The sequence below is a fragment of the Anguilla rostrata genome, chromosome 11 (assembly GCF_018555375.3).
Source record: "Anguilla rostrata isolate EN2019 chromosome 11, ASM1855537v3, whole genome shotgun sequence".
In the NCBI taxonomy this organism is placed as follows: Eukaryota; Metazoa; Chordata; class Actinopteri; order Anguilliformes; family Anguillidae; genus Anguilla; species Anguilla rostrata.
The window spans coordinates 38243438-38267578 of record NC_057943.1 but is presented as its reverse complement, the minus strand read 5'-3'; the positions used below and the strand labels follow the sequence as shown (position 1 = coordinate 38267578).

At 47.2% G+C, this 24141-nt stretch overlaps 2 protein-coding genes across 3 annotated transcripts in view; both read left to right on the top strand.

Annotated features, from left to right (window-relative positions):
• The window catches only part of LOC135234859 (NACHT, LRR and PYD domains-containing protein 3-like), a 91178-nt gene that overhangs the window by 34013 nt on the left and 33024 nt on the right, over window positions 1-24141 (top strand). The gene's annotated exons all lie outside the window — the stretch shown is intronic.
• The window catches only part of LOC135234858 (mitogen-activated protein kinase 14A-like), a 40792-nt gene that overhangs the window by 6279 nt on the left and 10372 nt on the right, over window positions 1-24141 (top strand). For both annotated transcript variants that reach the window (XM_064299853.1, XM_064299852.1), the window contains exons 2-8: window positions 5343-5472; window positions 9903-9961; window positions 15793-15904; window positions 16129-16158; window positions 16910-16957; window positions 18144-18258; window positions 19217-19288. In XM_064299853.1, coding sequence (XP_064155923.1) covers window positions 5343-5472; window positions 9903-9961; window positions 15793-15904; window positions 16129-16158; window positions 16910-16957; window positions 18144-18258; window positions 19217-19288 — 566 coding nt within the window. The remainder of the gene's footprint in view (window positions 1-5342; window positions 5473-9902; window positions 9962-15792; window positions 15905-16128; window positions 16159-16909; window positions 16958-18143; window positions 18259-19216; window positions 19289-24141) is intronic.

Here is a 24141-nt window from a genome sequence, read left to right as displayed (position 1 = left end):
CCCTGTGCTCCTCCCTGAGTCTCACAGGAACCTCGCTAGTAAACAGCCACAAACTCTGGCCCAGTTACAGATACAGCTGGCTGCAGGACATGGGAAGTTGGATGTGTGCGTGTGAGTGCGTTCATGTGAGCGCGCCCATGTGAGTGCACGCCCATGTGAGTGCACGCCCGTGTGAGTGTGCCCACGTGAGTGCGTTCATGTGAGTGTGCGTGCGTGTGAGTGCGCGTGTGAATGTGCGTGTGAGTGAGTGCTTGTGTGTGTGTGTGTGTGTGTGTGTGATGCTGCTGCTGCTGTATCTCCCCAGGCCTGACTCAGTCCTGACACAGATGTTGTACTCCAGAGCCTCTGACCCCCCCTCCCCCAACCCTGTCCTCCCTCCACATGATGCGCTAGGGGCTCGTAACAGGACCTGATAAGAAGATTTTTTATCTGCGACCGCAGCTCTATAGCTCTCTGTCTGTCTGTCTGTCTGTCTGTCTGTCTGTCTGTCTGTCTGTCTGTCTGTCTGTCTGTCTGTCTGTCCACATAAAGTGTCCCACCCCGTAGCGGCCACAGTTTTCGCCCCAGGAGGCCGAAATTTGGCATGGAGGTTGGTCATGACCAAAGGTAGAGCTGAGTAACTTTCAGGCCGATTGACCAAGAGGGGGCGTGGCCTATCACAAAAAGGTGCATAACTCTAGAATGGATTGACAGATTTGCACGATTTTGCATGATTTTGTGGAAAGGTTGGCCATGAACCAAAGAAAACGTCACGTGCTTGTGTGAGAGTGCGTGCGTGCATGCATGCTCACATGGATGCATGCGCGCGTGCGGTCGCAACTATTGCGGATTCGCGCTTGTTTCCCCAAAAAAGCTTGTGGAGAGAGAGCCACACTTTCTGTCTTGCGGGACTTTCTGCAGTCTTTCTCCGTGCCAAAATGCTTTCAAGACACCGGATCAGAGTTTAAGGTTTGGTGTTCCAGGCACGCATCGGGCTGCTTTGAGTGTGATTTATGTGAGTCTGAGTCACTGGTGAAACAGAGGCTGACTGAGCTAGGATATACCATAGATGTTCAGCTACTCTCTCTCAGTGCAGATTCAGATTCATATGGCAGTCTGTAAAGTTTCAGAGCATTTTCAACCGCTATGCTTACAGTCTTTTGCTGCATGAACAGAAAGTACTAACAAAAGGGCAGGCAAGCTCAAAAAGTCTGTTATGCTGAATTCATTTTATTAGTTTAGTAAGTCACTTGCTTTTTGAGTGCCAATCTTATGATAATCTTGGTTTTTTCAGGCAGTCACAACCTTGTCTTGACTTGAGTTTTATTTCTTCTGGGATCAGCAGTGCATAAAAAGAGTTGTGTTGAAAGACACCAGAATCCGCATGGCTAACAGCTGTGTTGTTATGGTTATTACTGTCACGCTCAGCTCCAAAATCAAGTTCACCTTCATTCTGCTGTCATTTATTTGTGCTTTTTTGAAACAATTGGGCTAGTTTGTGCAAACTGTTGAGTCACAGACATTAGTCACACGTTGGTGTGGAGTGCGTTCTGCGGCTGTGTGGTACGAGCTGAATCCCAGCAGGGAAAGGCTCTCACTCCAGCCTCGGTTGGAGTGATCATGGGTGGAGGAGACCAGAGCAGGATTCGGGTGAGATCAATTCAATTTCAGTGTAGTCGGTCCCTGCTGAATTTACACTGAATTGACCCCTCATCTGCAGATTTATATTGTCTCTATTATCACAGAACTTGAACTCCAGTTTACCTCCTGCTGTGATTGCTTTCCTCAAAGAAAAGAAAATAAACAAAAGATTTCCGTTTCTCACTCCGTCCTTCATCTCTTTCCTTTAGCCTGTCTCCATTTTCTAGCGTTTCTTTAGCCTCTCTCTTGTTAGCCTGAGGCGAAGACAGCCCTGAACCTGTTAACGCAACGGCGAATAGGTGTTCCGCTGATTTGCAGAACCGGGATTGGAAGTGTAATTATTTAGCCGATAAGACCGGTCTGACTGCTCTGTGTGCTACATGCTAATGACGGGCCTTTGCCTCAGGGCTGGACTGTCAGGCTGCTGCGTCTGTGGGGTTGCTGTGCCCAGCTGCACTTCCAGTAAGCAAATCGAGCAGCCGGGCTGCATTTTTGAAGCTCACTTCCTTGTTGAGAGATGTTGCTCATTAGCCCCAGTGCGGGTGGCTCCAGTATAGGTGTTTCAGCCACCCATTTTAATGTAAAGTCAATGGCAACAATACGGTCAGAAAACAAAGTCAATAATTATTTTTCCTGCAAGGGAAAGTAGTCACGGTGGGTGTTTTTTCTTTGTCTAATGTCTCCCCATATGCCGATTTGTTAACTTATTGCGCTATTTGGACAAGACGGCAATATTTTGTGGACGAATCGGGGACAGTTTGCGTCACTACCGAGTCACATCTCACATGCTTAGTGGACGGCTGGACTTCATGTCCCTACTGCGCAGTCTCTGGCTCCAATTTGTACAACATGGCGGTGCCCAAGAACCTCACTTCCCGGGCTCCAAACCCCTTTTCACCAAGCCCATGGAGAGTCAATGGGTGATGCCACTTTGAATTTGTCCATTATTTTCTTTTGTCTATGATGTAGATACGCAGCTCTGGGGTACATGCTCAGATTTAGTGCTCTTCAGCTACTGCTTTCTAGTGGAGTCTTTTTAAAAACCCTGCGTATGGGCCAAACAAAATTTAATAACCTATTCATGCCTCTAACATTTTGTTAATGAGGTCTGTAACTACTTAAATTGACTTTGCATAAATAATAAAGCGTTCTAATAGAAACCTCTTCTGCTTATATGCCTTGTTACCAAACATCTAGATTTTGGTCGTATGAAAAGAATAAATTCAGATGAGAAAAAAAAACAACGAAGGCTAAAATGTTTGTGGGACAACATATTCTTAAATGTACTTGGATTTGCAGTTGGATTGCGTGCGTGTTTCATGAATAAGGCCCGTTGAGCCTTGGCTGAGTTTCTGTTTACTAATAACTCAACCGTAGTCTCTTTAAAAAATAAAGCACTTTTTTGACTTGAGTTTTGGCCATGGCTTGCAATTTGTGAAGTGAACTTTCTTTGGGTGTGTAAGACCAGGCGATGTAGCCTACCGGGAGTACCTGGTGCCCTGTGTGTGACCTGAGAGGTGAGCCTCGGGTGAATGCTGAAGGGCCTGGGAACCCACTATTAATTACTTCAGTCAGCCTGCTTGTCTGCTGTATTTCAGTCACTTTTCTTAAGCCATTTTAGAATGACATTTGAAGCATGTTCTTGTTTCCCCTGCTTGAAACTTGAAAGGTTTATTGTAGGCTAGATGTACAAATGAACTGCTGCTGGACTACTGGTTAATTAGCTAACTGAGTAACAAAAACCGGTATAATTACTGGCCTTCCAGTGGAACGGGCTCCCTCCCACAGTGTAATAGATCATGGCGGGGGAGGGGCAGTTTGATTTGGCGCATCTTTGTGTGTGTGTGCGTGTGTGTGTGTGTGTGTGTGTGCGCGAACACTAGCAATAGCCGGCCATCTGTCCTGTTTCCCTCTGCTGAATCGCCACTTCCTGTTTGATCTCTGATAAGGTCAGGCAGCGTTGAAAAACACAACTTTCCATTGTGTAACAGACTCAAGTTTTTTATTTTTTTGCCATTAGTTTGTAAACAGGGATCCGAACTGTAAAATAGGTTGGATTTTTGTCAGAACGCTGTGGGTACTCCTCTGTGTTCAGGGCTGGGCTGTGAGGTGTGCTGCAGGTGAGGTGCTATTTCGCCTGGGCACTGCTGCCTCATCAGCCGGTAGAACTGGCCCAATTTCAGGCTTCCCAGAAAAGCTGATTCACTCGACCGCACGCATGCGGGTGACAATGCAGTCCAGGCTCCCGTGGAAATGACAGATCAGCTCTCGCTGAACACAGCTAAAATACCACAATTCCCCTTTGAAGACACTGACAAGAGTAGATTGTTTGAGTGGTGACAAGGCTGAACTAATTTTGTATAATATATTACAGAAGGCTTAAAATTCATTTTTTTGGTTTGGGGGATTTCCCTACTTATAAGCAACATTTTGGGGGAATTTCAAAGCTTTTGGGAGGGGGGATGTGAGGGGATTGCTAGTGGCAGAGGAGGTGGCATAAAAGACATCCTTCCATTATCTATACCCACTTGTCCTGATCAGGGTCGCAGGGGGTACTGGAGCCTTGGCATAAAAGTCATGACAGATGAAATTAGGCATTATATGAACTTGATTTTCTTTTCTCTTATTACCATTTTATGTAGCGGTATGAAAGTAAAAAATAGCCAAATGCTTATGAAGAAAGGAACAGTTCTGAGTTATTTTGATAGTTTTAAAACATATCAAAATAACTTTACAACTGTTGAGGAAAACTGTCCAGGCTAAGTGAAAAAAACATAAATAGAAATATCAAGCAGTTTTACTTTGAGTGTTCGATTGAATGAGTAACATTAATCAATTCAACATCATCAATTTTATTGGCCAGTGCTAATGGCTTGCGCTAGCTACTTCACACGGTCTCATAGAATTGTGATCGGGGGCTAACACACTAGCACTTGCTTCATGTAAGGCTGATCACCACTGCGGTGAAGTTAAAATAGTCAACAGACTACAATTTCTGTGAGAAATGTATTGTGGAGCTCATGTGCACACACTGCTGTCTGCATTCTAAAGCTCCATTTTACCCTCCCTGCCTGAGGTATGTAGCCTATGGTGGCCAGTGGGTGACTGGCTGCAGTGTTTGTTTAAATAACATAATCTTTCTTGCGTTTCACAAAATAAGCTGGCACACTTGCACACAATCTAATTTACTAGGAAATGGCCTGCGTAGCCTGAATAACAGCACTTGCAATTATGTATTATCAATTGTACAATTAGGCTATTAATGAAAACTTATTTTCATCCTAAATGTCTGTGTGGGATTTACCCGTTTTATTGCAGACAGGGTTCGTGAAAGACGGGTTTCGTAAAATACATGCGCAGTTCGCGCAGTCCCACACTGACATTTCATCCCTGTTTCGTGTGATATGATGTAATGTTATGTATTATTTTATTCAATTTGCATTTCCTAATAACCAGGGAATCCTGGTGACTCTGTTCTTCTCAAATTGTGTGTGTACGTACCCTGGTGTTATTATATTTATTTTTAGACCTAAACTTTGTTTCCTGCTCTTCTCAAATTTCAGGAAGGGCAGCAGTGCCCTTGTTGTATGTTGGATTGAGATAAAACTACGGCACTCAGTGTTTGCAGTGACCTGGCTGGTCCTTCCTCGCCTGGCGTTCTGCCTAGTGCTGAATGGCTAACGTGTCCTCATGTGACTCCTCCCCCTCGCTCTGCTCCACAGCTCATCGTTCGACGTGAAGATAGGCATGAAGATCGCCGTTAAGAAGCTCTCCAGGCCCTTCCAGTCCATCATCCATGCCAAGCGCACGTACCGCGAGCTGAGACTGCTCAAACACATGAAGCATGAGAACGTGAGTCTTCCTCCACATCCTCCTCTTCCTCCTCCGCGTCCTCCTCTCCTCCTCTCCTCACCCTTTCTTCCTCTACTCTTCCTCTGCTTTTTTCCTCATTCTTTCCTGACCTCTACTTTTTCATATTTCATGTGATTTCTGAGGTTGTTTACCAGAGTGTTTCCAGATTTGACTGGCTTGTAATTGGCATGTGAAGGACCTGTTCCCAGGTGACCAGTGGTCCAGCTGAGGCTGGGCTTCTCTGAGCGAGACCTGTAAGTCAGAGTTGGGAGGACCCTTTCCTGGAGGCCAGTGTCTGTTACAGGAGTGCATGCTAACATCTTTTCCCACCTGTTCCCCTCTCTGTTAGCTTATGAGCTCTTCACACAGCGTTGGCTGGTTCACTTGCAAATTAGACCACAGTAAGTTATTTTGCATCGGCCGGCACTCATGAGCCGTTTCGGTGCCACAGTCTGGCGAACAAAGAGTACAGAATGCAAACGGAGCTCACCGCCCTGGACACAGTGCTGGCTTTTTGGACGAGGCCCGCGTTGGCAGGTTTCCTTTTCCACTGGTTGTGGAATACTGGGAGACACGGGTGCGTGTTTGCAGGCTGTCCCCCCCCCCCCCCCGCCTGTGGGCTGCATTCTTTCCGTTCGTGCTGTTTCTCATGCGCTGGCAGCGGGGAGATGGGGCTGCGGGGAAGCTGTGCGTGTTGTGTAACTGCAGCCGCCATTAGCTGTGAATCACACCGCTGGGGTGCAGGGCTGAAGATCAGGGGGTAGACAGTGGTGCTGTGCAGTCTGCGTACAATAGTAACAATAATATCAACAACAACAACAACAACAATAATAATAATGACAGCAGAGAGCCTTTCATGGCCGTCAATATGTACAAAGTTAATGAAGCGTGCATTAGCATTCTGAGCTCAAGGTTAGGCTACCGCTGTTGCAGACTGCACTGTTTTACTTCAGAACACATGGGATTCAAATGAGGAAATATCAATCTCAACTGCAGGGCCTCGGATCTCATTAACGCTGCCCCATGCAGCCCGGCTCCTGCAAATGCTAGTCAGGGTCAAAGGTCATGTGGCTGAATGTTCACTATTGCTGTACACAAGATGAGTGGGCTTTATTTCCCTTCCTGGAGGGAGCTGAAAGAGCTTGTTTGCTCCCACACCCTTCCTCCCGGCAACACTACTGTTTTATGTTTGAGACCCCCTGGCTGACTCTGGGTTGGCCCCTGGCTGATTGGGTTTGGCCCCTGGCAGACTCTGGGTTGGCCCTGGGTAGAATCTGGGTTGGCCCCTGGCTGACTCTGGGTTGGCCCCTGGCAGACTCTGGGTTGGCCCCTGGCAGACTCTGGTTTGGCCCCTGGCTGACGCTGGGTTGGCCCCTGGCAGACTCTGGGTTGGCCCCTGGCTGACGCTGGGTTGGCCCCTGGCAGACTCTGGGTTGGCCCCTGGCTGATTGGCTGGCCCCTGGCAGACTCTGGGTTGGCCCCTGGCTGATGCTGGGTTGGCCCCTGGCAGACTCTGGGTTGGCCCCTGGCTGATTGGCTGGCCCCTGGCAGACTCTGGGTTGGCATGCGCCCTCATGTCCAGAGTGGGTACATCTCTGCAGCTAGGCTAGCCTTCATAGGAGTCCTGTCTTTACGCATTGGCTGAGCAGTCCTACTCCACCCCTCCCAGCCCGGCCCTGCCCCACCCCCCCCAGCCCGGCCCCTTCCCCACCCCTCCCAGCCCGGCCCTACCCTGCCCTGCCCCGCCTTTCCCAGCCCGGCCTTACCCCACCCCTCCCAGCCCGGCCCCTGCCCCACCACAAAATGGAAAACATGCTTAGGCTCCTGATTAACGCTGCTGAACGGAGATTGTTGGTCAAAAATGACATAATTGCGTGTAAAAATTTTTACAATTGAGATAATTATTTTTCCAATCTGAGGAATATTCAAATTTTGAATCTAAATCTGGCGACCCTAGTTCCCAGTGCAGTGATGTGCAGGTGTGGAGTCCGGACTGTGTTGCTGGTGGCCGTGACACCTGATTGGCCTCAGCTTTGCCCAGGAAGCAGTGTTTGTGCAGTAGCGCCCCTGCTGGCCCTCAGGGCAGCTGCAGCCTGCTCCAGCAATGCAGGGAGGCAGTTGGGCTGCAGGCAGAAGTGAAACCGTGTCTGGCTGCATGCGTTTCTCAGTAAGCACACCCTGGCCTGCACTGCATGGGACAGGGTTACACGGCTTCTGTTGGGCATTGCGAATAACTAAATGACGTAAAATATAGGGGGTTAAAGTTTTTAAAAACATGCCGGCCAAATAAAGATATTCCCTAGTTTTTCTGAGATCTCTTTTGGAATGTGCCATATACGTAATTTGAGGGTTCTGTCAGCAGGAAAAGTGAACAGGTATTTGAAAGTTTTAGCCCTGTAAATGTGTTTAGTTGCATGTTCCAGTTACACTAAGCAGAGGACCCTTTGTGGTGAACACCAGCTCAGCTGGTAACGGTAAACCACTCACTGGAATTTAGATAAGAGCCCTTGGTGTCCTTTAGCACATGGTGGTAACATGCAGGTGTGTCCCCTTCTCTCTTGTGTCCATTGAACACAGTCCACAGTGTTTTAATGGTCAGTCTGGCTGTGAACGGAGGAAGCAGGTCCTTCAAGCAGGGCTGCCCAACCCTGCTCCTGGAGATCTACCATTCTGTAGGCTTTCATTTCAACCATAATTTGGCACTCCTGAGTCTACTAAATAGCAGCTCTGTGAGATCTCTGGCTTTTTAAGGGTTGGCGTGAAAACCAGGACAGTAGATCTCCAGAAACAGGGTTGGGCAGCCCTGCTCTAGCTGTTGAATGAGGTGTGCTTTGTTAGGGTTGGAGTGAAAACCAGGACAGTAGATCTCCAGAAACAGGGTTGGGCAGCCCTGCTCTAGCTGTTGAATGAGGTGTGCTTTGTTAGGGTTGGAGTGAAAACCAGGACAGTAGATCTCCAGAAACAGGGTTGGGCAGCCCTGCTCTAGCTGTTGAATGAGGTGTGCTTTGTTAGGGTTGGAGTGAAAACCCACAGGAGAGTAAATCTCCAGTATCAGGACATGACGTCACAGTAGGTGGAAGTCACTGCGGTTGCACCCACCGAGTGGCAGAGAGACTATCAGTGGCAGCGTTAGCGTTCAGCTCGACTGCCGCAAAAACACAAAAAACACATCTAAAATGGGAAAGAGCTGTTGTCCGACTGACTGTACAAATAGATTCAACAGGAAATCTGAGCTATATTTTTACGGACTGTTGAAAGCAAAAGAAAAGAGAAGCAAATGGATCGCTGCAATTCGCAGAAACAACTGGAATCCAGGCACCGAAACGTGGATTTGCGGTTGTCATTTTGTGTCAGGTATGTTGAATTTTTGGGTGAAATCATACCTTAAGTTATGTAGGCTATTGTATTGACTACTCATCAGTTAAATATTTAGCATCTTTCATTTATATTCTGTGTAACTGTAAAGTTTTTGTCAGCATTTATTAAAAAACATCCATGATGATGAGCCTTGTGTTCTACAAACAAAGGGGGGATGGTTAGATAGTATTAGCTAGCCAAGCATGTAAATGATCTAACCATCCCCCCTTTGTTTGTAGAACACAAGGCTCATCATCATCAATGTTTTTTTTAATAAATGCTGACGACAGACTTTACAGTTACAAAGAATATAAATGAAAGATGCTAAATATTTAAGTGATGAGTAGTCAATACAGTACATAACTTAAGGTATGATTTTACCCAAAAATCCAACATACCTGACACAAAATAACAAATCCACGTTTCGGTGCCTGGATTCCAGTTGTTTCTGCGAATTGCAGCGATCCATTTGCTTCTCATTTCTTTAGCTCTCGGCAGTCTGTAAAAAGATAGCTCCGATTTCTTGTTGAATGTCCATGGACCACTGGCTCTTTGGTAAGTTGTAAGGATCACTGTCGAGTCCAGCTGTCTTTAATTTAAGCAGATAATCGTTTGTTTTGCTCCCAGTTTTGCAGTTTCCTCTACTAAAGGCAGCCATGTCGCAGCATGTTTTGCCACTCAGTCCCGACTGAGGGGGTGTATTCCGGTGGGAAAGTGACGTCAATGCATTCCCTCTATTTAATCTTCATTGGCCCGCCTTGCCAGGTGAAGGATAGTTTTTTAGAGGAATGCTGCTCAGTGCTTTTATGCATTTATGTTGACTGCTGCTCTTATATAGAGTGACATACAGCAGTGGGGTACATCGGTGTTTCTTTCAGAATGCGAGGTCAGTTTTCATTTGTATGTTCTGTACACGTGGTGTCAGGTTACAGTCTGTTCTGTGTTACTCAGTTACACACACAGCTCAGCTTCCTCTTGAAGGGGAATCCAGGTCAATCTGCCCCTCAGTCCCCCTGTAGTGTGCAGGCTGGTGGATTCAGGGCTGACAATGTGCTTTTCTCTCTGTGCTGCAGGTGATCGGGCTGCTGGACGTGTTCACACCAGCCACCAGCCTGGAGGAGTTCAATGATGTGTGAGTGAAACTGCCTGCTTGTCTGCTTCTGTTTGCCCATTATTGATTTCTGTGTGTTTGAGTTCATTTCTGTGTGTTTATTGAGCTAAATTCTGTGTGTTTATTGAGTTAATTCCTACCCACACAGCCACCCAGCCCTGCCCACACAGCTACCCAGCCCCGCCCACACAGCTACCCAGCCCCGCCCACACAGCTACCCAGCCCCCCTACACAGCTACCCAGCCCTGCCCACACAGCTACCCAGCCCCCCTACACAGCCACTGAGCCCTGCCCACACAGCTACCCAGCCCCGCCCACAGAGCTACCCAGCCCGGCCCACACAGCTACCGTCTCTGCAGATTGCCGTTGCCCAGACTTTGCTGCAGTTGGGCAAAAGTGGTTTTATCAGGAAGCTGAGTGCTTCGCAGGCAGTAGCGATGACCATCTTCCTCCCGCTCCTGAATGTGTCTGTGTGTGCCTGTGTTCCCTCGTGTCACACGCGTTCTTCCTATAAGGGTACTCTGCCAAAAGGCTGAATGTAAGATGCACAGCGTTCAAATATGAGTGCACGATCTGAGCCAAGGGATGCTGGGGTGAGAGGTATTTTAGGATATATGTGGGGGCGAGTTTTTCACCCTGTAGCCCAACCCATCTCTGTTTATTTTACGGTGTCCTCCTCTTAGTAGTTCTGGTGTCTTGGATTAGCGTGGGTCTGTTTGGGGTGAAGGCTGTGTGAGTTCAGAGTGTTCCTGGGCACGGGGGCGTCTGCCCCGGCGGGAACGGGCGGACCTGAAAGGAAAAGAATGGAGCAGAGGCCAAATCGGCCCCAACGAAGCTGGGTTCTAACGTGCACACCAGGGATAGAAAGGGCCGGCTAGAATCAGATCAGCCAACCGCTGTTCGGATGGTGAAGATTAACCTTGTAATCGTTCAGTTAGCCAAATGTGCAGTTAAGTCGCACTGTAAGTGTGCTGTAGGTATTTCTCACTTTTTGCAGAATGTGCATGGTTGTATACATCTCTTGTGAAGTGCCGAGTGCTTTGGCAGGTCTTGCTGTTCTGTGTTTATTATGCTGGCTTGTTTTACTGATTTGTCCACTTCTCTTTGTGTCAAGAGTGTTGATCGCGCCTGAATTGTTTGCTTTTGCTTTTATTTGATTTATTTATGATAGCTTTGCATAATATCCTAACCTGGATGGTTCAGTTGTCAGTCTCTTTAGTGCTCTTTTTTTTGTTCAATTCCTCTGGTTTCAATTTAAGCAAATGACACATGCACCTGTTGTCCAGTCCCTCTGAAATTTGGTAGATATTCCACCAACTCTTGAAGTTGACAGTTGGCATTTTGTGCTGTCAGCTTCTCTCTCACACATTAGGTTTTTTTTTTCTTTTTTCTTTTGACATTAAAATCTTCTGTCTTTTGGCTTTAAAATGGGTGCACAGTCCAATATTTTCTCTCTGTATCTGTGGTGCACACATTGTTATCAGCTGCAGAAGGCAGCACTTTGCCACAGTGTTGAAAGCACTAACAAGGCTTCAGAATTCACACAAGTCAGCAGGAATGCATTCAGGAGCATCAAAAGCCATCTAGCACAATATCCAAGAGCAAGACTGGCTCAGCCTGCTGCTGCTTCATTTCACTGCGGTAGCTCACTCAACTAATGAATATCTTGAACTCCTGCCACATTGAGTCTTGGAGCTCTTTTCTGTTTGCCTTAAAGTGAAACGAAACACAGGTGAATGTAGCAAACTGGCATTACCTGAAAGTGTTGACTGTTGCCATTTTGCATGACCAGTTTTTTTTATACAGCAGTTCCCTCACAAACACCAGAAGTATACTGGGAGAAAAGTTATGTTTACATCATGAAAAATCTGAAAATAATTGTGACGTTTTCTGTTACTAACTTGTTATTCTGTTACTCATTATTATTGCAAATATTAATTTTATTTTTGTTGTATAGTTAAGGGCAAAAGTTTACATACATCTAGGCTAAAGACATTCAAACTCAATTTTTCACGACTCCACACATTTCATGTTATCATACATTTCCTGTGTTAGGTCAATTAGGGCATCTACTTTATTTCCATATCTCAAAATAACAGCTAAGAGACATATTTATTTCAGCTTTTATGTACTATATCAGATTTTCAGTGGGTCAAAAGTTTACATACTCTTTATTAGTATTTGGCGGCATTACCTTTTAATTGCGTACCTTGAATCAAACGCTTGGGGTAGCCTTCCACAAGCTTCTCACGATACTTTGCCGGAATTTTTGCCCATTCCTCCTGACAGAACTGGTGTAACTCAGTCAGGTTTGTGGGCCACCTTGCTCGGACACGCTTTTTCCATTCAGTCCACAAATTTTCTGTGGGATTCAGGTCAGGGCTTTGTGATGGCCACTCCAATACTTTCACTTTGTTGTCTTGAAGCCATTTTGTTACAACTTTGGAGGTACACTTTGGATCATTGTCCTGCTGGAAGACCCAGTTGCGATCAAGTTTTAACTTTCTATCTGATGTCTTGAGGTGTTGCTCCAGTATTTCTAGATCCTCCTTCCTCATGATGCAATCTATTTTCTGAAGTGCACCAGTCCCTTTTCTAGCAAAACACCATGATGCTGCCACCCCCATGCTTCACAGTTGGGATGGTGTTCTTCCGATTAAAAGCCTCACCCTTTTTCCTCTATACATAGCGCTGATCATTATGGCCAAACAGTTCAATTTTGTTTAATCTGACCAGAGAACACTCCTCCAAATGGCTAGGTCTTCACCCTGGTGATCACCTGCAAACTTCATTCTGGCTTTTTATGCCGGTCTTGGAGTAGGGGCTTCTTCCTTGCGCGATAGCCTTTCAGGCCATGGCGATGTAGGATTCTCTTAATGGTGGATGTAGATACTTTGGTACCTGATGCTTCCAACTCCTTCACCAATTCCTTTGTTGTTGTCAATGTCTGTTCAGCCCTGGGAGTTAATTTGTGCCTCCTTCCTAAACTATGCGGCGTCTGTGTGGTCCCAGGATTTTTATATTTGCATGCAATTGTTTGTACAGATGCTCGTAGTACCTTCAGTTGTTCATTTGGAAATTGCTCCTAAGGAGGAACCAGACTTTTGGGCGTCCACAATTTATTTTTTGAGGTCTTCGCTGTGTTGCTCAGATTTCCCCATGGTATCAAGGGCAAAAAGGCAGTGGCTCTAAAGGTAGGCCCTTAAATACAGCCACAGTTGCCAATTAACTCCCAATTAACTCCTAATTATGAGAATTGGTCAATCAGAAGCTTCTAAAAAGTCATAACATCAGTTTCTGGAGTCTTCCAGACTGTTTAAAGAGACAGTCAACTTGGTGTATGTAAACTTTTGACCCACTGGAATTCTGATATAGTGAATTAAAACTGAAATAAATCTGTCTCTAACAGATTTTTTTGAAATTACCTCTGATGTGAACAAAGTAGATGCCCTAATTAACTTGCCAAGAGAAATGTATGGTAACATGAAATGTGCGGAGTTGTGAAAAAATGAGTTTGAATATCTTTAGCCTAGGTGTATGAAAACTTTTGGCCTCAACTGTATTTATTGCACATGCGCACACATGCACACACATGCCTGCATGCATACACGCACACATATGCAAACGTGCACGCATACACATGCATACGCGCACACACATGCAAAAATGCGCACGCATACATACAAACATGCAAATACAGAAATGTGCACAGACACAAAGCATGTGCGTGTGTCCATGCAGTTGGGTGTGTTTGTGTGCTTGCACGCGTTTGTGCGTGTGTGCATGTGCGTGCATGTTTTTATGTATACCTGTTTGCACACAAAAATGTGCACACGCATGTATGCACATGCTCACACACGCGCGCACGCACGCACGCACGCACACACCCGCATACCGACTTTGGAAGGTACAAGCGGGTTGATTTCTTTTTGGGCCCAGCTAATGCACAGGCCGACTCATACCGTGGGGAAAGGAGGGTTATTTTTGTTATTGTGACCTTCCGGTCTGGACTGGAGTAAAATGGGTGAGAGACCCGCACAGTGACCAGGTCTAAGAATACTCCCCTGTAAATGCCTCTTCCACAACCACTGAACCACTTATCCTGCCGGAGGGGGGTGGGGGCGGGTTTTCTGAATATTTTCCAGCCCCCACCCCCCATGTGTAGACATAGCTAAGCCCGTCAGCTATTGGAGGGGGCTGTAGACCCTCCCCCCCGCTCATGCTCACTGAACCTGCTGTGGTTATGAAGGAAAGTGTATTAGCCACAAAGCACAGTCACACCCATACAGGCTTCTGTTCCAAAACTCTTATTACTGCCTCTGAGTTCAATTGCATGTGATTTACATTTCAGTTTTAAATGATTCAGAGGTCAATTATATATGCTTCATAGTTTAATTGCTGATGCTTCACAGTTTAATTGCTGATGCTTCACAGTTTAATTGCTGATGCTTCACAGTTTAATTGCTGATGCTTCACAGTTTAATTGCTGATGCTTCACAGTTTGATTGTTGATGCTTCACAGTTTGATTGTGTACGATTTGGAGTTGCGGTGCTTCATTGCCGCAGGGTTTGGCTTCCAGTCATCCCAGCGCCGTGTCTTCATTGACACGTTTGCTCCCGCCTTTCCTCGGAACAGCGTCCCGGTGCTAACGGGCTGGGCCCCCGGTGCTAACGGGCTGGGCCCCCGGTGCTAACGGGCTGGGCCCCGCGGTGCTAACGAGCTGGGCCCCGCGGTGCTAACGGGCTGGGCCCCCGGTGCTAACGAGCTGGGCCCCCGGTGCTAACGGGCTGGGCCCCGCGGTGCTAACGGGCTGGGCCCCCCGGTGCTAACGGGCTGGGCCCCGCGGTGCTAACGGGCTGGGCCCCCGGTGCTAACGAGCTGGGCCCTTGGTGCTAACGGGCTGGGCCCCCCGGTGCTAACGAGCTGGGCCCTTGGTGCTAACGGGCTGGGCCCCCGGTGCTAACGGGCTGGGCCCCGCGGTGCTAACGGGCTGGGCCCCGCGGTGCTAACGGGCTGGGCCCCGCGGTGCCGCGGCCCGGGATTTAGGACTGGTTTGAGCGACGCGGTCACGGGTTCCCACGGCGTGGCTGTGCCTCCGGTCTGCCGCTGGGGGACCAGAGCTGTGGTGGGACTCGCATGCGCCTAAACGGCTGTTTAAAGCAGAATCCAGATAGATTGTAAGAAGCAGTCGATTGACTGATGGGATCCAGGTCTTGCCAGGAACGCAAACTGTGGACAGGGATATGCTGGGAGGTTATCTTTGGAGCATGTGTACAAGGGACTTGAACTTGAACTTAAACTTATCCGTCCAAATCAAGTACTCGTGGCTGTAAATTGAGCGTTAGTCACCTCAGCACAGAGAACGGCGAGAGCATCGAGCATCTCCTGGTGGTTCACAAGAAAACTTTAATGAGTGTGTTTAAAATGGCGTGCATTTAAACCAATTTGCATGTGATTGGAGAAGACTCCCGGGCACACTTCTGGGAGATGCGTCCATGTCCTTTCTTGCCGTTCCACTGGAAGTCATGCACGTTGCTGCTGTGTAATACGCTGCTCATACACATTTCGTATGCAAATAAGTCTTTTGTGTACCAGTGTTATCACGTCGGAGTGGATTCATCACCCATTTTATTGGCTGATTCTTATCAGAGAGCAGAGAAACAAGGCAACAAACATAAAATGGCAAATATGCAATTCGGAGGGAAAGCACCTTTGAAGCACCAACAAAAACGTGCATTTATATGGCCTTCTGAACGATAAGTGATGCAGCTTGCCACGGGGTTGAGAAGGACGTGTGTGTCTCATGTCAGTGAGAGGCTCTTGAGTTGAATCCCAGTGGTTTGATTGACAGGTACCTTGTGACTCACCTGATGGGCGCGGACCTGAACAACATCGTCAAGTGCCAGAAGCTTACGGACGACCACGTGCAGTTCCTCATCTACCAGATCCTGCGGGGGTTAAAGGTCAGGGCACTCCCACATCACCATGGAAACGCTCTCTTCACCCTCAGTTTGCCCTTTCAGCTTGTACCCAGTAAAAATGTGTCTATTTATTCATTTTCTATTTTTTTGGAAGCCACTGGCTGTATAATGTGCAAGCATTGTTTCTTAGGGTACTGTAAGGTTTCCCAACCCTAGAACTGTTTTGCACATGTTTTTTAATGAACTTCCTTCTCCTTGTGTTGCAGTACATCCACTCTGCTGATATCATACACAGAGTAAGTCCCATCTTACGATTTTGTTTATGGTTATGTGTCCATATTGATTTCCGGCCAGAAAGTGCCATAAATGAGCTCCAGGCCCTGCAGAAGCGGGGCTGTGCTGCTTTAATGCGCTCGGCTCTTTGTTTGTGTTATTAATGTCCTTTTATGGCCGTGTGGACTTTGCGGGCCTCGGCGGCCGGCTGGTTTCCACGCTCCCTCCCTGTGCAAACACACGGAAGCGCGCTCGGCCTGTGTGTTTGGGCAGGCACCGCATGACTCTGCCGCTTTTACAGCCGCCAATAAACACGGAGAGCAGCGGGCCGGGCCTGTGGTCAGGAGCTGAGTTTCATATGCGGCCGGGGAAGACGTGCGTACAGATGGACCCTGCCCACGTCCTCCCGGCCCTTAAGCAGATGCAAATGCATTGAACATGACGACTACGTCCAGTTCTGCAGGCTGAAAGCTTTGCACGTAAAAAAACACTCGCTTTGCTGTGAACGTGCGCTATACATTCCGCCAGTACTCTGCAGAAGTGCGCGTATTTCAGAGAGAGAATCTGGCCCCTGAGAGGAGGCGGATGAGGAACCTGCTGAGCGGAGGGCTTGTGGCGAGCGCTGGGCTGTGCGTCACTGCCTCCGCGCATTAAGGAACTCGGCCTGATTCTGTAATTAGGGCTGTCCGCAGCAGAGGAGTTGCGTACTTTGGGTTGTGGCCTGGGTTGTGGGTTTGTGCACATTAATCTAATGACACATTGTGTCCTCTGCAGGACCTGAAGCCCAGCAACCTGGCTGTGAATGAAGACTGTGAGCTGAAGGTGAGGGGGGGAATTAGGAAGGAGCTCCCTGCGGGATCGCTAAAACTAAAAGACTTTGCCGTTTCTTGTCATTTCCTGAATGCAGCTGATGGTGTAGTCCGATGATCAATAACTTCGTTTTTTATTTTAATGAACAGTTGCAGAAACAAGTGACGGGAAATGTCATAATGGGTCTCTATGTTTACGCTGGTTATTGAAGTTCAGGTTCAGATAAGCAAATGTGCAAAATGATTGGTGTTTGACAGCGTGCACTGCTGGCAGCAGGTCCAGTGGCTGCAGTGACGCACTATTGTATCATGTAGCCATTGAGCTATTTAGCACTGTGTAAATATCTTCAAAGTATATTGCAGGGTTTCCCCCAGCAAAATATACTGAACAAAAATATAAACGCAACACTTTTATTTTTGCAGCCATTTTTAATGCGTTTAAATAATACCTCAAAGATTTGTTCTTTGTTCTATGTGCACAAAGATCTTATTTCTCTCAAATTTTGCCAACATATTTGTTTATATCACTGTTAGCTAGCATTTCTCCTTTGTCAAGATAACCCATCTCCTGCACAGGTGTGGCATATCAAGATGCTGATTAACCTAGCGCAAAGCCCCTAGTGGTCGACGTGCCGGCCCGCCGAGATTACTGAACTCAGACATTCAGTGCTACTGCAGCCAAAGCCCGAGTTAAGAACATAAGCGCATTGTTTCTGCCAAAGGTGTCTGCCAAAATAAATGTATTGGTGTGAAGCGGTGAGCCTGGCATTCGCGTGGCACAGCCCGCACCTGACCCGGTGAACACACGACCACACCACGCCGCTTTTGTTAAACAGCGCACATTTATCAAACGGTTCAGCTTAAGATTACGGAGAGCCGACGGCCGAGTCTCTGTTTGCGGCACGACACCTCTGCTACCAGTACCCTGTATTAAATCACTTTCGGAGTCCAAACGAGGTCATCTGTGAATTAGGGAAATATAAACACAATATGCATGTAAAAGGGGAAAATATTTCCTCCATTTAGCCAAGGATCCCCTGGGGGGGGGAGGCTCTCTAGTAAAACTGTTAGCACGTTAGCGTGCACATTCACCGCATCGTACTGGAGTGAGCTAATGGAAGGCAGACAGCTCCAGGATGTCCGTGTCCCCTGCGTTCTGTGGGTGTGTTCAAGGTGTCTCCTGTGTGCCTGCGTTTCAGATCCTGGACTTCGGGCTGGCCCGGCACACTGACGACGAGATGACCGGCTACGTAGCGACCCGGTGGTACCGCGCTCCAGAGATCATGCTCAACTGGATGCACTATAACATGACAGGCGAGTACTCCGTGCATATCGACAATCGGTCTTTTAACCTAAAGGTCACGGGTTCGATTCCCCAGTAGAACTCTGCTGCTGTACCCTTGGGCAAGGTGCATTGCTTCAGTGTATATCCAGCTATAAAAATGGATGCTATGTAAAAGTTGTGTAAGTCGCTCTGGAAAAGAGCATCTGCTAACTGCCTGTAATGTGAAGTAATAAAGAGGAAGTCTCACGGGAGGAGCAACAAAATACAGCAGGCATTCCCCAGAGGGAAGATTTACCACGCACGCTCACCATTTACAAAGCTTCTGTGTGTATACAACTTTGTATACTCAGTCAGATGCTGGTTTGGACACGGCTTGTGGGTGACTGTCCGCAGTCCAAGCCCTCCTGAGAACCCTTTTAAAATTTACTTTACGAAGTACATAAGTTTGCTCATGGCAGAGAATTAAATGATTCCTAGAATTAAATCATTATTAATTTGTTCAGTGTTTTTTTATTGCATTTCTGCCAAAAAGAATATAACCTGACTGTTTGTCATCAGTCTGCGTGTCTCATTTTGTCTTTAAGGTGTTGGAACCAGTGATGCCAAAAGAACACGATGTGCACACAAAACAAACGTGCAGTTTAGCATTTAGCGCGCACTCTTATCCCCAGCGACCTGCAGATTAGTTTTCTCATGCAGTCTATTTACGCAGCTGGATATTTTACTGAAGCTGTTTAGATTACTGCTTCGCTCAAGGGTGCAATTGCAGTGCCCCTACTGGGAATCAGACCCACGACTTTTGCATGTCCAGTTCCCACGACCATTATATGATGCTGCTCTTTATTTTTATTTTTATTTTAAATGACAAAAAAAAATATATATATATATATTTTTTTTTTTTTTTTTTTTCTTCTTTGGTTAATGTTTCTCACATGTTCAGGGTGAAAGGTTCTGAGAGCCTTACTCCACGGTGTTTTTGTGTTGCAGTGGACATTTGGTCTGTCGGCTGCATCATGGCTGAGCTCCTGACCGGGCGGACGCTGTTCCCCGGGACCGACCGTATCCTTCTTCCTCTGCGTCTCTGTTTTGACAGCCCCCCCCCCCCCCGCCCCACCCCCACACTTCTCGACCCCCACACTTGTGGAAGTGCCACGGCGCCCATGGCCTGAGGATGGGCTGCTAGTGTGCTGGTCCAGGACTGGGGAGGGGGGGCGCTCCCTTCGGGCCCCTGTGTTAGGGACCCAACGGGCCTGCAGTCACCCCTCTCCGCACTGCGGGCGGCCCACTTTCACAGGGTCCCAACCTGCCCCTGTTCTTAAAGGGGCTGACTCAGTTAATTAATTGGTATTTCAGTTCATTTGGCTGATTTAAATAGGCCTCAGAAGTCGTGTCGTCATTCCCTTCGAGCTCGTTAGCATTTTCGAGACTTCCGGTTCAAAAAATAGACTCCCCTATGGGACAAAGGAAGGGAGATTTCCGAATTCCTTTAAAATAAATTATGAGATTTGGACGTTTTTTTTATATGTGAAAAAATAATGCTTTTTACCCATTTTTTATAATCTAAAAAAATTCTGTCGTTTTAAAAAGCCAATTGCTAGCGGCTAAGTGGTTAGCCACCCGAGATGGCCAGTCGCACAATTACAGCATCACACACACAGCTGTTTCGGTTCACGCGCGAAAACCGTTTTCTGACAGATCTGCCAGAGAAATTGACATTTTAGTATTTTACGGTATCCTTCGCGGGGTGCAGTCAGGAATAACTGGGCTACTTGCGCTTCACAAGCGTTGCCAGGGAACCGTAAGAGCTGTGGCGTAAACAACATGCGCAGCAGTGTTAGTTTTTTGTTAGCAAAATAATTGTTTTGGTTGAAAAACGACATCGGAATTCAGCGGATCCAGTGCTATTTAAGAGAGAAATGTGTCCGGATAAAAACGTCCAAGTTTTAAACGTCCAGCTTAATTCACGGACTGTGACAGGGACGGTTATGTGAAAATCCATCCATTTTTTCCATAGAGAAATTTCCCTTTGAACCGGAATTCCATATATGGGCAAGGTTCTTGCTCTGCGTTACGTCAGACTTCTGAGGCCTATGGAGTTGAACTCGGGGATCGTGCTGCTCTGTCATCTGGGAGCTGATCTGAGATCAGTGTCGCTGGGCATTGTGAAGCTGAAGGGAGCGATTCGGGGGGGGGGGAGTCCCCTCCTTTTCAATGTCTTCTCTTTTGCTTTATTGTTTTCACTAGGGAACCTTGCAATAGACTCTGGAGGGTTGTCTGAGAATTCATGGGTGTCAGAGTGCGGTCTCTGTTCGTGTGGATGTCTTCGCGGTTGGGTGGGTGTCTAAGAGGTCGGGTGGGTGTCTGTAAGCGGTCGGGTGGGTGTCTTTAAGAGGTCGGGTGTCTGTAAGAGGTCGTGTGGGTGTCTGTTAGAGGTCGGGTGGGTGTCTGTAAGAGGTCGGGTGGGTGTCTGTAAGTGGTCGGGTGGGTGTCTGTAAGTGGTCGGGTGGGTGTCTGTAAGCGGTCGGGTGGGTGTCTGTAAGTGGTCGGGTGGGTGTCTGTAAGAGGTCGGGTGGGTGTCTGTAAGTGGTCGGGTGGGTGTCTGTTAGAGGTCGGGTGGGTGTCTGTAAGAGGTCGGGTGGGTGTCTAAGTGGTCGGGTGGGTGTCTGTTAGAGGTCGGGTGGGTGTCTGTAAGCAGTTGGGTGGGTGTCTGTAAGAGGTCGGGTGGGTGTCTGTAAGAGGTCGGGTGGGTGTCTGTAAGTGGTTGGGTGGGTGTCTGTTAGAGGTCGGGTGGGTGTCTGTAAGAGGTCGGGTGGGTGTCTAAGTGGTCGGGTGGGTGTCTGTTAGAGGTCGGGTGGGTGTCTGTAAGAAGTTGGGTGGGTGTCTGTAAGAGGTCGGGTGGGTGTCTGTAAGAGGTCGTGTGGGTGTCTGTTAGAGGTCGGGTGGGTGTCTGTAAGCAGTCGGGTGGGTGTCTGTAAGAGGTCGGGTGGGTGTCTGTAAGCGGTCGGGTGTCTGTAAGAGGTTGGGTGGGTGTCTAAGCAGTCTGGAATTGGGGTGGGAGGTCATTTGTGCTTCTTCATGCTGTGCACCAGATACCTGGAGGTAAACCGCGACTGCAGCATTGCTACATCTCAGCAGAGATATCAGCAGTAAAAAGTTTGTTTTCATTTGAAAGCGTTTCTCAGGCCTCTGTAGTCTGCTGTGCTGCCAAAAGCACAGGGCTTTGGTGAATTGAGGCATCGAATGAGTTACTTTCCTGTTATCTAAAAAATGGGAAAGATTTTCTCTTATGAGGCCACAGAGAAAAAACAGTGTTTCTATTTTCTATTATTTGTTTTGTTTTTATATTTCAGTGTCTGCATTGAGTAATTTAGTAGTTGGATGTTTCATACATACCTAAAGATGCCTTTGTGTGATATGAGTGTGTGTGTGTGTGCTTTCAGGTACTCTTGCCTCCTGTCATGTGATATGGGTGTGTGCTCAGGGACACTTGCCCCCTGTCATGTGATATGGGTTTGTGTGTGCTCTCAGGGACTCTTGGCCCCTGTCATGTGGTATGGGTGTGTGTGCTCTCTGAACTCTGCAGGGGTTTGCTTATGGCTTGCAGTATGTGATGTATGTATGAGCCAGTGAGGCCTTCTGGTGAACAGTCGCCGCTAGAGACCTCTGTCTCCTGCCACATCTCGCCCTCCCCTCTCTCTCCTTGCACAGGAGCACTGACCACAATGGTTACTCCCAGTGCACTAACGGCTTCCTAGCTGTCACTCTGTCCAGCTTCTCAGCTTTGTCTCTGTCCTGCTTTCCTGCACTGTTATATTACATTACCGGCATTTAGAAGACGCTCTTATCCAGAGCGACTTACACAACTTTTACATTGTATCCGTTTATACAGCTGGATATATACTGAAGCAATTCAGGTTAAGTACCTTGCTCAAGGGTACAACGGCAGTGTCCTACCCAGGAATCAAACCTATGACCTTTCGGTTACAGGCCCAGTTCCTTACCCACTGTGCTACACTGCCGCCTCTGTCTCTGTCCTGCTTCCCAGCTCTGTCTCTGTCCTGCTTCCCAGACAAAGCTCTCTTCCATCTCTTCTCAGGTATTCTTTGAATCTACACATGGATATGGATCTGTGATGGATTTAACAGTAGATTCTTTATCTTTTATAAGATGCATTTTTACCTTTTTAGATTGCTCTTGTGTTTTTCTTACAGCATTGTAGACAATCACATTTTATTTTACTTTTTAAAAATTCAGATCCAGAGTCGGATTTAGTCAATCTGTGTCTGTTGTTTTAGAACAAGTCTGTTTTTTTTTTTTTTGTTTTTTTTTTTTCCATGAACAACCATAAACCAAGTTCAGGCAAGAACATGCCAAAATTTGAGTACTCTACTGGATAATTACCAGCGCTTGTGCCACCTTCTCTGATTTGTCACTGACTTCATCAGAGCCAATCGGACGACACTGGCAGGCTTGTCTGAATGACATCACCAGAGGGACCTCGCCACAGTGATTTTGCACAGGCTGTCTCTGAGAGCGCATGTTCTAGTTGTAAAGCTGCTGTAAATTTGAGTATTTATGACACGAGCACAAATAATATCCAGGTACTCATTAGCTGCACTCGTGTAAGTGCCTCACATTCTTGGCCAGACTTTTTGTGGTTTTTTTTGAGTATGAACAGATCAAGGTCAAATTATCATCTGATATACTTTTACCCTTTATACACCAGTAAAATTTCAGCGAGAATTACTGACAATTTTTGAAGATGCCTTTTTTCACCAATATTCAGAACAAAATGTTCTTGAACAAATTTCTTTTGTATGATTACATCTTGTTTAGTAACTTTTCTTGTTTTGTTTAGTAAGGTTTCTAGATAACTCTCTGGGATCAGTGTTTTAAAATTGTTAGTTACCTGCCTGATTTTTACTGGTGTCTAAAATGGGAAAGTGTGGTTAAAATAATCTTTAGGCCCAGTTCTGTTTAGATGTTGAAAAGCCAGTGGTCTGGGGGCCATCCCTGTGTGGACCCTCAGGGGTGAGAGGGTTCTGTGGACATGCAGATTTCTCTGATTCAGGGGTCAGTAGCACCCATATCAAAACTTTGCCTGCACTGTATGATCATGAAATAGCCCTTCTTATCTTGACGAGGTGTCAGTAACATGGATTGGCTTTCTCTTTGTGTCGCTTCCCTGTAATTTCTCTATTTGTGCCAGCTGAACTGCATAGTCCTTTAGCATTTCCTGTACAGCTTGGAGATAGTAGTAAGAGGAAGTGGGAAGAGAAATAAGAGGAAGTGAGTTTCGGTGTTCTGTTTCGTTTCTTTGTTCCTGATCGTGTCGTTCCCTGCCTGCGTCAGCGCCGTGGGCTCTGGCCTTTGGAGAGCGCCAGAGTGCAGGCTCCGGCGGGTACTGCACATCGAGCGGTCGTAACGCAGGTGCAGGGTTACCTCCCCTCGCCTGCTGCCATGGCACTGAATTGTTCCCTGGTTTCGAATTTAAAACAAACAGCAGCCAGCGTCTGTCTCTCGCAGGGCAAGGGTGAACAACCGTGGTGTAAGTAACCGTGATCTCAGGTCTTGTGCTCTGTTCCACCACATGTGCCTGCTCTAGTATAAAGCCTTTGCAGTGACCATGTGATCCCCTACTCTAGTATAAAGCCTTTGCAGTGACCATGTGTTCGGTCTGCTCTAGTATAAAGCCTTTGCAGTGACCATGTGATCCCCTGCTCTAGTATAAAACCTTTGCAGTGCCCATGTGTTCGGTCTGCTCTAGTATAAAACCTTTGCAGTGACCATGTGTTCGGTCTGCTCTAGTATAAAGCCTTTGTAGTGACCATGTGTTCGGTCTGCTCTAGTATAAAGCCTTTGCAGTGACCATGTGATCCCCTGCTCTAGTATAAAACCTTTGCAGTGACCAT